Source organism: Bidens hawaiensis, unplaced genomic scaffold (genome assembly GCF_021521415.1).
Source record: "Bidens hawaiensis isolate Kalapana, Puna unplaced genomic scaffold, B.hawaiensis_p1.1 tig00001179_1, whole genome shotgun sequence".
Lineage (NCBI taxonomy): Eukaryota > Viridiplantae > Streptophyta > Magnoliopsida > Asterales > Asteraceae > Bidens > Bidens hawaiensis.
In genome coordinates, this window is record NW_027491068.1 from 2990006 (window position 1) to 3003834 (window position 13829).

At 37.6% G+C, this 13829-nt stretch overlaps 3 protein-coding genes across 3 annotated transcripts; 1 reads left to right on the top strand and 2 right to left on the bottom strand.

The window, feature by feature from the left end:
• Positions 1-2998: 2998 nt before the first annotated feature.
• Positions 2999-5382, bottom strand: LOC143563344 (protein AE7-like). Its single transcript, XM_077050908.1, has 5 exons — positions 5171-5382; positions 4471-4564; positions 3485-3584; positions 3349-3394; positions 2999-3258 (listed from the first exon to the last, which is right to left on the bottom strand). Exons 1-5 carry the CDS (start codon positions 5310-5312, stop codon positions 3161-3163), a joined length of 480 nt encoding a protein of 159 aa, XP_076907023.1. The 5' UTR covers positions 5313-5382; the 3' UTR covers positions 2999-3160.
• Positions 5383-8171: 2789 nt separating this feature from the next.
• LOC143562084 (uncharacterized) lies at positions 8172-9923 on the top strand. The gene is made up of 4 exons (XM_077049998.1): positions 8172-8185; positions 8625-8808; positions 8873-9665; positions 9760-9923. The coding sequence occupies exons 1-4, from the start codon at positions 8172-8174 to the stop codon at positions 9921-9923; spliced, it is 1155 nt and encodes a 384-aa protein (XP_076906113.1).
• A 1584-nt stretch (positions 9924-11507) lies between these two features.
• On the bottom strand, positions 11508-13401 carry LOC143563360 (protein AE7-like). Its single transcript, XM_077050919.1, has 6 exons — positions 13248-13401; positions 13075-13159; positions 12658-12757; positions 12517-12562; positions 12150-12401; positions 11508-11761 (listed from the first exon to the last, which is right to left on the bottom strand). Exons 1-5 carry the CDS (start codon positions 13387-13389, stop codon positions 12301-12303), a joined length of 474 nt encoding a protein of 157 aa, XP_076907034.1. The 5' UTR covers positions 13390-13401; the 3' UTR covers positions 11508-11761; positions 12150-12300.
• Positions 13402-13829: the final 428 nt, after the last annotated feature.

The window sequence follows — 13829 nt, forward strand, 5'->3', positions numbered from 1 at the left end:
TGTTTTTTATGTTTTAGTTGTTATGTTTAGTATCGTTTATGTTTTAATAATGTTTGTAATAGTTAGTTTTTAAATAAATAAAATGTTCGTCGTTATTAAAAAAGTAACAAAAATTAATCATGAGTAACAAAAGTAATTATAATAAAACAAATCAAAACTAAATATTAGTTGAACAAGTTACAAATAATTTTACCAAAACAAATAATTACAACTCTTCTTCGTCTTCATTCTCGTCTTCACCCTCGTCTTCGTTATCGGAAGAAACCCCGTCCTCCGCCTCCTCATCATGAATATGACGCTCTATTGGTATTTCGTCTTCAAAGTTCGCCTTGTGTTGTACACGATCCACCGCATCCAAATGGTCCTTTAGGCAAATGCAAACCTCTAGAGACTCGGGAGTTAGTTTTGTTCTTCGCATAGATAACACCCTCTCACTAAGAGAAAAAACCGATTCGGAAGCAACCGTTGAGGCTTGTACGGCAAGCAAATCACGAGCCATGGCGGATAGAATGGGAAATTCGTTTTGTTTACCTTTCCACCAAGCCAACAAATCAATATTGCGAATTTCGTCGACCGTTGCGCCCTCAACATAGTTTGCTCCACTATATCGACCAAGTTCGCTACTTGGTGTGTTTCCTCTTTGCCTCTTAGATGCCGATTCACGAATCCCATTCATCAAGTTTATAAGTGGGTCATTGCACGGCCTACCAGTTGTTGTTTTTTTCACAAAAGACGATCTCGTGCTTGGACCATACATTTGAAAATAATGGTCATAAAGGTCTTGAAGGTTTTTGTTGAACTTGTCCTTCGCTTCCGTCGACAACTTCGGGTCAATCTCGTGCATACCTAAGTTGTCGAATATTTCCTCAATCGTTGTTTCAACCCCATTAACATTCCAATAGGGGTTTAATGCGGCGGCACAAGTAAAAACCGGCGGTATGATTTCAAAATATTTTATGAACTTTTCTTTCATCACCGCAACAATATTTCGAAGAGTTTGTTCTTCTCCGCAAAGCTTTTAAAAACACAAGACATATAGTACAATTCATGCAAAACCCAACAACTAGTAGGGTAATAGACTCCCGATAATTTTGTTGTTGACTTTTTGAACACATCAAGATACTCCAACAAATAACCGACTTGGACCCAAACACTTTCCGGAAACATATCGGCCTCGCGTTCTTCAACAAGATTGTTATGAAAAGCTTGTAAAGTTTGGCGTTGGGCAAAAGCACACTTTAACATATGACAAGTTGAGTTCCAACGGGTTGGAACGTCCCAATTCGGCCCCAAATACTTTCTTTCAACCGACTTGCAATAGTTCTTATATTCAAGATGTCTTCTTTTACCACTTTTGAAGACATCTTGTAACATAAGTCTAAAGTATTTTAAATCATCACAAATGTGTTCATTGTCAAGACCTATTTGAACAACCCCGAAACAAGGTGGTGAATATTTAATGATAAATTTTTTAGCCGCCTTAGTATTGTTTGAAGCGTTGTCAAACGAAATCGAAAATATTTTATTTCTCAAGTTGTAAGTCGTTATAACTTCATCAAGTAATTCAAACAATTTTTCGGCGGTATGTGGGAACGGGAAGTTTTCAAAAGCGATGGTGCGTTTCATCAATTGCCATGTCACCGGATCAACCCAATGAGCGGTGACACATATGTATGATTCGGGCAACTCGTGTGGTGCCGACCAAACATCGGTAGTTAAACTAACCATGGCTTCTTAAGAATAAAAAGACTCGATTAACTCTTTTTTAGCACACTCCCACAACCTGATACAATGACGTCTTAAGGTAGTACGACTTACATGTGTGTATCTCGGTTGTAGAGTTTCGCGAATCAACGACGTCAACTCCGGGTCATCAAAGTGGTTAAACGGCAAACCTCGTTGAATAACGAACTTTGCCATTCTATCTTGAACTTGAGTCGTGCTGTAACGAAATAGTGTACCATCTTTACCCAAGTCAATTTGATCGGTCGCGCCAATCCCTTTCAACGCCTTGCAATATGGCTTCTCGATGTGCTTTCTCAAAGTAGAGTTGGAATCGTGCTTTAATATTGAACCACATAGTTTGCAACGAGTCTTTTGATAACCTTCGTCATCCACAATCAAATCCCAATTCTTCCATATGTCTTGGTTGCGGTTATGGTTGACTACCGTAACAACCCCTGGGTCCTCCGTAACAGGAACGGGGGCAACAAAAACACTCTTCTTAGCCTTGTTGTTAGTTTTTTTGATGGGTGCCATAATAATATTTAGTTGGATGGTCGGGTAAAGGAACGAGTTTGCTAAAGGAGTAGTATTTTAGTTTGTTTTTGAGTTTGGTGGTGAAACAAGTAATGGAAACAAGTTATATATAGGTTTGGGCATCAAAAACCGGTTCCAACGGCTATATTACCTTTGGAACCGGTTCCAACGGATCTATTGTCTCAAAAACCGGTTCCAACGGCTATATTACCGTTGGAACCGGTTCCAACGGCTAATTGGTGTCTAAAAAACCGGTTCCAACGGCTATATTACCGTTGGAACCGGTTCCAACGGCTAATTGGTGTCTAAAAAACCCGTCGGAACCGGTTTTTCCGGGTACGAACCGAACCGGTTCCAATTAAGAACCGGGTAGGAACCGTGTTGGAACTGGTACTGACATACAAATAGGAGAACCGGGTACGATTTTCGGGTACAAAAATACCCAAACCGGGTATTGTTCCAACCGGGTTGGAACTGGAACCGGTTCCGGTTCGGCTCCACCAGTTAGGTTCCGGAACCGGTTTTTTTGTGCACGTCTATTAGTTGCATACAAAAAATGGTCTTGCAGTGTTTCTTTTATGTTATATTGAAGTATTTAACTTAGCCTTTGCTGGTTGTTACAAAAATAAATAGAAAATGAAGCTTTGAATATCCATTTTTTAAGGTACATGGTCTATTATGCATGTGTTAACAAGAAAAAAACAATGGTGATGATTGAACTGAACTCCTCAAGATCAGAAAGAATAATAATAACTTAATACTTTTCTCCAAATAATTGTCAACAAGTATACAAAGAATTATAAAGATATGAAAAACAAACTGTTGCTAGAAGAAAACTGCAAGTGTACAAATACTCAAACGAGTGATTGGTTCTTGTAATGAAATGCAATGCAACATTCATTCATAAGATGGGGTTAAAACATTCATCAACCATATCGACGAGATTAGGGTTCTCCAAAGCTGCAGCGACACGTTCTTTATCATTCAACTGTTTGTTCACTGCATGCCAAAAAGAAGATGAAAGTTAGCATCCTCATCCAAATCTTTAAAGCAAAAGTCTAACTGCCAACAAACAAGGTTATCACACACCTGCATCTTCCGTTGCATGAGTCCCAGGAGCCACCCTTATATCAACCTAAACAAACCAAAATATTTCATCATGATCAAAATCTACATGCAACAATGGCACCTTAACAGTATGCAAAAGTAAGCGATTGTGGTAAACCTTGAAACGAGAAGGCAGGCTGCGCATAAGTTTAACACGCAAACAAAGGCCAATAATGGTCGCCATGCTACAATGCTCAACCGTTGGAGTGAAAGTCACACTGAAAATAACAGAGTAATTATGTATTTATGTTTCTTTTTTACTTCCTCGTGAAAGTTACCAAAATAGACATAGTTGACCAGGTTCTAAAAAAATTTGACATCCAAGTTTAGCCTACATCTTTCTAGATGTTCCCTTTTTCGTCCAACCAGAACGTGCCACGTAGGACAAGTTGGCTAAGCCTTAGCCAGCACTTTTTACCCTAAACCCAAATACCAAGCCCGGCCATAATTAACCCAAACCCGAACCCAATTAGTCGGGGTGATTAACCAGAATGTCCATAAAAACATCAATTATACAAATAGTCATATACATACGTAATCAATAAGTCTAGTTTTCCTCCCATATGTTTTCGGTGTGAACATGACGATTTAACGTTTTCTTTTTAGTTTATATGATTGGTTGATGCCCTTTGACATTTGAGATTTTTTAGTTAGTATATGTGTTTACTGTGTGAGTTTCAACGAATGAACATATTGAGATTTTTATATTTGACATTTTGAACTTATTATCTAATAAATACCATGCTAAGTTAAATCGCAAAGTATGCATTCTAACTTGCACTTAGAAACCCAAATACTGATTAACCCTCCCAAAAAACCCGAAACCGATTAACCCAAATCTTATTTGGTTCGGTAAACGAGCAGGATTCCCATAACATAAAACCCGAATAAGCCGACCCAAAAAAGCCCAAAACCCAAACAACACCCCTAACTAAAAGACTTACGGTAAAAAGTGCTGGCTAAGGCTTAGCCAACTTGTAGGACATATTTAGCCCACCCAATAACACGCCAGCTTAGCCTACGATTAAAATTTACTGACTACCCGCTCACATTTTAGCCTATGCTTTCACAATAACATGAACGAGGCGGAAAAAAATAACTAACCGAACATAACTTCGCTTGTCATCTACATCAATAGCGTCTTCCGTAATCACTTTAAGCTCTTCAAGAGAATAAGGATGCTCAGGATCCTTAATATCTAATATGGTGTAAGAATATTAAGGATAACTAGGGGTGCAAACGAGCCGAGCCGAGCCCGAGCTCGACTAGGCTCGAGCTCGACTCGTTTAACTTACACAGAGCTCGAGCTCGAGCTCGGCTCGTGAATGGATTTTGAAGCTCGAGCTCGGCTCGGGCTCGGCTCGTTTACTATTTATCAATTGTTTTTTTTATATAATTATAATTATTATATATATTTTTTCTATTATAGTTTTATGTATAAAAGAATATATAGTATTTAGTTATTTTTATTTATTTTTTCATAGCATTATATTTATTAATTAATATTTATTAAATATATATTTTTAAAAAATTATATAAATGGCAGGCTCGTTTAGGCTCGCGAGCCGGCTCGAGCTTGATAAATAAAGGTCGGGCTCGTTTATTAAACGAGCTTATTTTTAGGCTTGAGCTCGGGCTCGGGCTCGGGCTCGATAAAGCTCGGCTTGAACGAGCTTTTTAACGAGCCGATCTCAAGTAGCTCGCGAGCAGCTCGGCTCATTTGCACCCCAAAGGATAACACAATCATATTGTATATCAAAATTACAAAGTACGATTTCATATAATAAAACTAAAAGTAATTAACTTAAAAGGATATCAAATATTTCCAACTGGTCAATGAGTTCAGGTTCATATTCATCAAAACCGGCATCACCGGGTCGGGTTCGAGCCGGGCGTTCCTTCTTTTCATACACAACAGGGTTTGCGTTGATTAAGGCAGGAGCCATATTTTGTTATCAATTTGTTGTCTTCTGCAGTTACAACAGTTATTTATTTGGGTTTTTAGGGTTTTAAAATTGGGTATTTTGATATAAAAATATATAGTATAGAAAATCAGAGATGGAGAACGAACCTGTTAGAATTTAATTGAATTTGCAAATCCCTATATTATTATTATTATTATTATTATTATTATTATTATTACGTGTTGGGTTGTGTTTGTTGAAGCCGTGAATGAATTTGTAACACAACACTTTGATCCCGTTTATGTTGTTCTCGACAGGTTTTGTCAAAAAATAAAACCCGGTTTGTTTTCTATATATCCAATTGAACCGGGTTTGTTTATATCTCCAATCAGACCCAACAATCTTGTGAGTTGTGACAAAACATGAAGCTCAATTAATTTTGCTACGGGTGATGGGCGTAAACGAGCCAAACTGTTTGTGAACTAATTGAGCTTAGATTAATAAAAGGGTTGAAATTAGTCGAGCTTTTTTAAGCTCGAGCCGAGCCCGAACCTCAAACAAAGCTCGTTTAGTTATTGAGTTAGAACTTGAGTATTATTATTGGGAAGCTCATTTAGGCTGACTGGCTAAGCCTTGTGTATTTTTAAGAATTTCCTCTTTTGAACTTCTATGTTTTAATTTTACATCGCACAACCGAGGTCGAGCATATAGCTTTAGTTCGTTTAAGGTATTACATGAGCTTGAGTTAAGCTTAGGTTCGTTAAAATATATAAAAACGACTAAAAATGTTTTTAAACTAATAAATAAAATAGCCAAGCCTGAGCATGAAAAAATATCTCACGAGCCGAACTCGAGCTTTAGAAAAAGAGCTCGAAATGAGCTGAGCTCTCGTAAGTCTAAACGAGCCAAGCTTAGGCTCGGCTCGTTTATATTCCTAGCTCGCATGCCACGATACTGTTCTTTTTTCACAGATCGACATTATCAAATTATTTTATCTCAAATTCTGGATTTATCCAATTAAACATTCTCAATTGATTTAATCTGAAAGACGATTTCAAGGTTAATCCAAGTTTTAATTCAGTTTCTGTATATCACGGACTCTTAATGCTGCAAATTCATTCACGGCTTCAACATATACATGTGTCGGGGAACAACTATTTAATGGGAAAAGACCCAAAATAGCCCTTTAATGAAGGGAGAATCCAAATTTGTCCCCCTAAAATGATTTGTCATTCTTCTAACGCATCACCGGCGATGTGTTATGTCTCCAAACACATTGTAAATGATGTGTTAAGCCTTCAAACACATAATCAACGATGTGTTTGTCATCCAAACACATAGTCAAAGATGTGCTTAGCCTCCTTTTTTTAATATTATATTATTATAGCTAATTTTACTTATACTTGATTTTTCTTTTATAACTTTTAATATATAAAGTTTTATTTTATTTTAAGTATATCGTTGAATATATCATCGGAGCGGGGAGGGTGTTTTGGTGAGGAGGCAGGTAGGGAGGGAAAGAGCGGTGAAGCCGATCTAATGTGAATGGAGTATGAGGCGAAACTCAGTTAATGTAACTAACTCCGGATCTTATAACTTACAAAAAAATAAAAAAAAATCTTTAATAATGAAACTTAGACTACACCGCACAAAAAAATTTGATGGGATGTTTTCCATTTTCAATTTCATTAAAAACAAACGGATCATAACAATTTTTTTTATTCCAATTCTTCTCAATTAAACCTTATTTAACTCTCATTATTTTATTTGTGATATTGAACTTTAGTGTCCAATTTAGTGTAATATTAACCTGATTGAATTGGCATCTTTGATTTATATTATATTGAATTTAATTTTGATGATGAACCAAAAACATTGTTTTGAAAATTGTAAAAGAGTAGATAGTAGTTATTAAACAGGTGGTTTAATAATTAAGCTTAATTTTGTAAATTGATATCATGCATTTTGTTTATGTTGTCGAATTCATAAATATATAGTTATTATTTGGTTAATTGGTTTGAAGTTTTGTAGCTGTAGTTTTAGAAATTTGTTATACTACTATTCATTTGAACCTTATCGGCAAGTTGATATTAAGGTAGATGTGCTATAATGCATTTTGATCCAAAAGCCGATGCATGATGCACAATCAGTAATAAGAGCTCTCTGATTAAACACATACATTTTATTCAGCACATAATAGTTCACGAGGGTAGAATAGTCTTTCTGCACGAGCATTCATAGGTCAAACCAAACAGCACTTACCGGCTCAGCTTGTACTAATTCAGACCCTCTTAATAATTCAGACATCTTATTGATTCAACACTTAATGACTCAGCACTTGCCAAACAACCCCTTAGCTTAATTTCATATTACTAGTAGTTAAGTCTTCATGAGTTTATGTAAGTATTATCTGAACAAAAAAGGTTGTCAATGCAAGTTTTGATAAGCACCATCTGAACAAGTATACTTTATTAATTATTATAGTGCACTAATTCTCACATTAAGAGATGATAAGTTTATTAATGGGTCGTGATATTGGCATACCCCACATCTATTTAGACACCCCCAATATGGTCCGTATTGCCCATATGGAGCATAAATGGCCTCAAATCAAACACAAAAGTGTTTTATGTCATACATGATTGTTCATACACAGAATCAGATGGAAAGTGAATGGGTCCCACAAGTCTAATCTCCCACAATATGCTCCATATTGGTCAATATGGTGCATATCAGGCTTACCTTGTTTCCTCTATGAAGACAAAAACATATTCCCTCCTACCAACTTATAATCACGTGTATACGGGTCTCCAAAACATGAATCTTCCTACCTACTCTAAATCACATGCATACCACAAGTCAAGTCTGTCTTTTCTGTCTATATGCTCAATATTGCCCAATATGGAGCATATTAGGTAATTATATAACACCATAACACCATCCATCACCTACGACTCTGTGAGAAACATAACCTTCATTCTCTTTCACATGTAATAACACTCATTGTCAAAATTGTCACAATGTCGTGGTGGGACGGGAACTATTTTTTTGGCGAAAAATTTTAATGATCAGTCAGACATTCCTAATTCTTACGAGAAATCGATGCAGCCAGCCCTAAACGAGGAGGTCGTCATTGGTTTTCGTTCACAAGACAATCGACCCGTGTTGCCAGACCTAAACCAGGCAAAATATTTATTTCTTAATTTACAATTGGTTTTATCTTTATGCTCACCTTTTAACCACAAACATGTTTCAGGAACTTCTCCATCACAGTGAATCTTCGTACGAACAACATGATTACATGAGCTATAGATACGGGGGTGAACCTTCGTATGCATAACACGATTGTTCAAGAAACGAATACGGTTGTGAACTTTCATACGGACAACAAAACTACGAGGATTACGGCTACGGTAGTGAACCCTCGTACGTACAGAAAAACTATCCGGACAAGGCATATGCAGACGAACAAATCAAGAAGGAGTTAGTGGATAACGAGGAAGACCCTTACTCGATAGTTTCGTTCGAAACTGACCAGGTATGAGAACTACTCAGTTAAGTCCATTTTCATAAATCTAAGTCTAAATGTGTCTTTTTCTTAGGAATTTAACTCCCTTGAAGAGTTAAAGGATTGGGTAAAGAATAGGGGAACCGATAACAGTTACGTCATTGTCACTAAAAGATCGAAGAAAAAAGGAGAAAATGGCGCGAGTGTATGGCTTCAATGCAGTCTTAGCGGCGAGAACAAAAGTAAAGCCACAATGAGAAAAACTGGCAGCAAAAAAATAGGTTGCCCCTTCTCACTTAAAGAGTGGTACGACACAAAGCATAAGGTTTGGAGGTTAGACGTGTTGAACGAGGAACATAACCACAGTCCTTCTGAAAATCTAGAGGGTTACGCGTATGCCAGAAGGCTTTCTTCGGATGAATACAAACTGGTAGAGCAGCTGGCAGCACAAAACATCCCAACACGTAACATTTGGAAAACCATAACAAAACAGAACCCCAAGAGCAAGTGCCTTTCAAAAGATATACACAATGTTATTCAGAAGATTAATGCCGAAAAGAGAGTCGGCGAATCTCCCATGCAGCAACTCGAACACCTGCTTTTTACGAAAAAATACACTTATTACACACGGGAGAATCCCTCCACAAACGTTGGTGAGGAGGTTTTCTTTGTTCATGAACTATCCTATAAGATGTGGCGTGCATTTCCGCATGTGTTGATGATTGACGCCACCTACAAAACCAACATGTATAAGCTTCCATTTATTCAAGTTGTGGGTATGGCATCGACAAACCAGTCGTTTGCTATCGCTAATGCATTTGTTTCGAATGAAAAGGAAGAAAACTACATATGGGTCTTGGAGATGATCAAGTCGATGTTGGAAGAGTGTATGAAGCCGTGTGTCATTATAACAGACAGGGACCTAGTACTCATGAACACGTGTGATAAAGTTTTCCCAAACGCATACAAGTATCTTTGCAGGTTCCACAGAGGAGTTGGACGACCCGTACGACCTGTTTGTTGAGGTTCGGTTTCGTTTAGCGGGAAAATGGTATGAGATGTCACTTTCGGCCTTCACGAGGCATAGCAGCTTGTACACTGAGCCGGATACGGTGACACCACTTTACACGGAGGGGGTCACATGATACGATAGGCAAACCCTTGTTAGTTTTTGGATGGTGATTACCGACACTCCTTTTGGTAAATCGACTGGGAAGGTTAGCGCCATTACAGACCCTCTCTACCGATACTTACACAGGCTCATTACTACATCTATTGCACCATGGGATTATAGGCGTGACCAATGCACGTCTTGTGATATATTTTTCTTATATTGTCTTCTCTACCGGAGGCCGTGCGCCCTCGCGAGGTGTTTGGCGAATTACTTTGCGACTTCCTATCATCGTCAAAAGCGAGGGTCATTATACCGGGGGGGGGGGGGGCGTACATTACCGTTATCGCTCGATCTTTGGGTCTCTTTCCGGACTGGGACACACGGTTGTCGCCGCCGATCCAGTCAAAGAAGTTCGATAAGAAATCGGCGGTGAGCATGCGTTGTACATGCATATTCAATGGGGCCCTTCGATTTTGCTCTAGGGACCATAAGATTTTTGTTCATGTGCCATTACCGGCGGTGATCCCGGTTTATCATGAGGTGCTTCCAGGTGAAGACGGGGCTCATGCTGACGATCCGATCGATCATGATATACCACCGTCACCTCAGCCGCAGATGCAACGACGACAATCTCAGTATCCTCAAGACGTCTATTTGGATTTGCCTCCGGCTGCACGGGCACTCGCTCAGGACTATGGTAGCCGGATCGACCGCATTGAAGACTTGTTGGGGTGGGCGGTTGAGACATTGAAGGATTTGAGACAGGCCCACGGATTACAGGAACGACCACTAGCATTGCCCCGACAATATCAGGCGGCCGGTCAGGATCCGCCCGCTGCTCAGGATTCGCCACCCGCCCAGGATTTGCCGCCAGCTCAGGATCTACAGCCATAGCTTAGGTTGTTGACTATATTAAATTTCAAATATCAGTTGTAATTTTGTTATGCATGTACAAACTGATTATATATTTATGCAAATTTTAATTTTTCATGTCAAATATCAGTTGTAATGAGTTTCCATATCTACCCATATGATATATATTGGTACATATCATTTTATAACCAACTTAATCAGACACAAAAAATTCACACTGATACGCACCAAAAATTATTACAGTATAGTTCATATGGTCCATATCTACCCATATGATCCATATTGGTACATATCATCTTATAACCAACTTAATCAGACACAAAAAATTCACACTAAGGTTCATATGGTTCATATTGACCATTAGATGGGCTGATATGCCTCATATTGATCAATATGACCCATATAAGGGTGTGTAAATAGAAAAATGGGGTGTCTCAATAGACTGATCCTTATTAATCTTTTCAAATGAACCATAGCGAGTACACACTTTTAATAGTGACAGTTGGGGGCATTAATGGTAACTTTTGTCAGCGATAAAAGTCCGATTCTTTGTGCGCAGTGCGTGCCTCTCTTTGAATGGTTTCTGCTACCATGCTGATGGTTAATGCATACCCGCCAATCCATCATTCTTTTATGTCCTGCGACCTTACCTACTTAGCTTCTATAGAACAAAAGAACACAAAGTGAAACAATTGCTTTGAATATTTAATTATATGCAGCTCCCCAAGAGAAAATATAACTTAATTCCTCTTATGTTTCGCGTTTGGTTTTCTCAAAGGAGCCTCTTATGTACCGTAATTTTTTAGAGGTTTTGATTTGTACGTTGTTACCGTTTCATACAAACAAATGATCTCCTTTCGGTGTTTCTTTTATGTTAGGATTAATAATACAGAATGTTGTTCTAAGGTTTGCGGTTTATGATTCATGCGTAAACAAGAAAAGAAATATTGTGGTGATTGAGCTGAATTCCTCAAGATCAAAATACATAATAATAACCTCACAGGGGTTATTATTAGCTGGTTTGAGGGATAATGGGTTTGTAGCTGGGCAAGCAATGAAAAGGGCTGAAACGAAGAAGGTGGAGAAACATGCTAAAGCCTGCGAAGAGAACCAACATGTTTTTGTCTCTTTGGCTTTTGATACCTTTGGCTCCTTGGCACCGGAAGCTATCTGTTTCCTAACCAGGGTCCAACGGGTTGTGCATAGCAATGTGTCGACTCCAAAGGGGCAGGGGTATGTCTTTAGCAGGTTAGGGTTTGCAATTCAGAAAGGGGTGGCGGCGCAGCTTGATGCCCGCCTACCTGCTATGTTGATGTAATATCTATGTTTCTATATAATGAAAGAAGTTAAGAATTAAAAAAAATAATAATAACTTAGCTAGTACATATCTCCAAAATCCAAATAATCGTCCACAAGTATACAAATAATTATGAAGATATGAAAAACAAACTTTTGCTAGAAGAAAACTGCAATTAAGTGTACAAATACTCAAATGAGTGATCATCATTGGTTCCTGTATTGGATGCAACATTAATTCATTCATAAGATGGAGTTAAACATTCATCAACCATATCAACCAGATTAGGGTTCTCCAAAACTGCAGCAACTCGTTCTTTATCATTCAACTGCTTGTTCACTGCATATTAAAGCAAAAGGAAAACAAGACTTAATTAACATCCTCTTCCACATCTTTAAACAATGTATTCGTATAAAATTTATATAAAATATCAGATAGAAAACAAGTGATAGACATGTATCTTCTTCTTTATGAGTCCCAGAAGCCACCCTTATTTCAACCTATACAAACCAACATTCAGTACACACATATATACATAAAAGTACCAAGTCTAAAAGGATTCATCAGTATGTTAAAGGAAGTAATTGTAACAAACCTTGAAACGAGAAGGCAGGCTGCGTATAAGTTTAACCCGCAAACAAAGACCAATAAGTTTCGCCATGCTACAATGCTCTATTGTTGGGGTGAAAGTGACACTGAAAATAAAAAGAAAGTAATTATGTTATAAAAAAATAGACATAGTTAGACCAATGTTTAAAAAAAAAAAAAATCCAAATCTAGCCTATATCTTTCTAGAAATTACTTCTCTTTTTAGCCCAATCAGATCACGCCACGCCATGTTGGCTATGCCTTAGCCAGCTCTTTTTGCCACTAAATTAGAGAGCGACATGTATCACTTGTAGGTTATATTTAGTCTACCCAATAAAACACCGGCTTAGCCTACGGATTAAATGTAGCCCACACTTTTTTCCAAATAACATGAAGGGGGTGCGAATTGAAAGAAATAGCATACCTAACATAACTACGCTTGTCATCAACGTCTTCCGTGACGACTTTAAGCTCTTCTAGAGAATAAGGATGCTCGGGATCTTTAATATCTCTAATATGGTGTAAGAATACTAAGGATGACACAAGCATATAAAATTTGCAAGTATGATTTCATATTATAAAACTAATGCAATTAACTTAAAAGGATATCAAATATCTCTAACTGGTCAATGAGTTCAGGTTCATATTCATGGAAACCGGCATCACCGGGCCGGGTTCGAGCCGGACGTTCCTTCTTTTCATACACAAGAGGGTTTGCCTTACTTAAGGCAGTAGCCATATCTTGTTATCAATATGCTGTCCTCTGTAGTTGAACGATTATATATTTGGGTTTTAGAGTTTTGAAATATTGGGCTTTTTTTTGTTATTAGCAGACGAGAGCCGCCGTCGTTTAATAAATAAAAAATATATATCCCCCGTATTACGGGGGTTATGCTTCTTTTTCGTGTCTAATATTCATATTTTTTTTCGTTTTAACTTTATTTATTATAAAAAAAGTTAATAATATACTTAGGTTTGATGATGAAATAGTTTCACAAATAACTGACATTTTATAACCCGTTTATAAACTATGAGTTTGAGACCTATGACGCGCTTATTTTTTTTACTATAAAATTGTTTCTTATTATAAATATATTTTTTCAAAAAAATTGGATATAACTATTTAGTATATCCCTATTTTATATGATTTGCGTATCAAAAACTTGGTGAGATTTATTT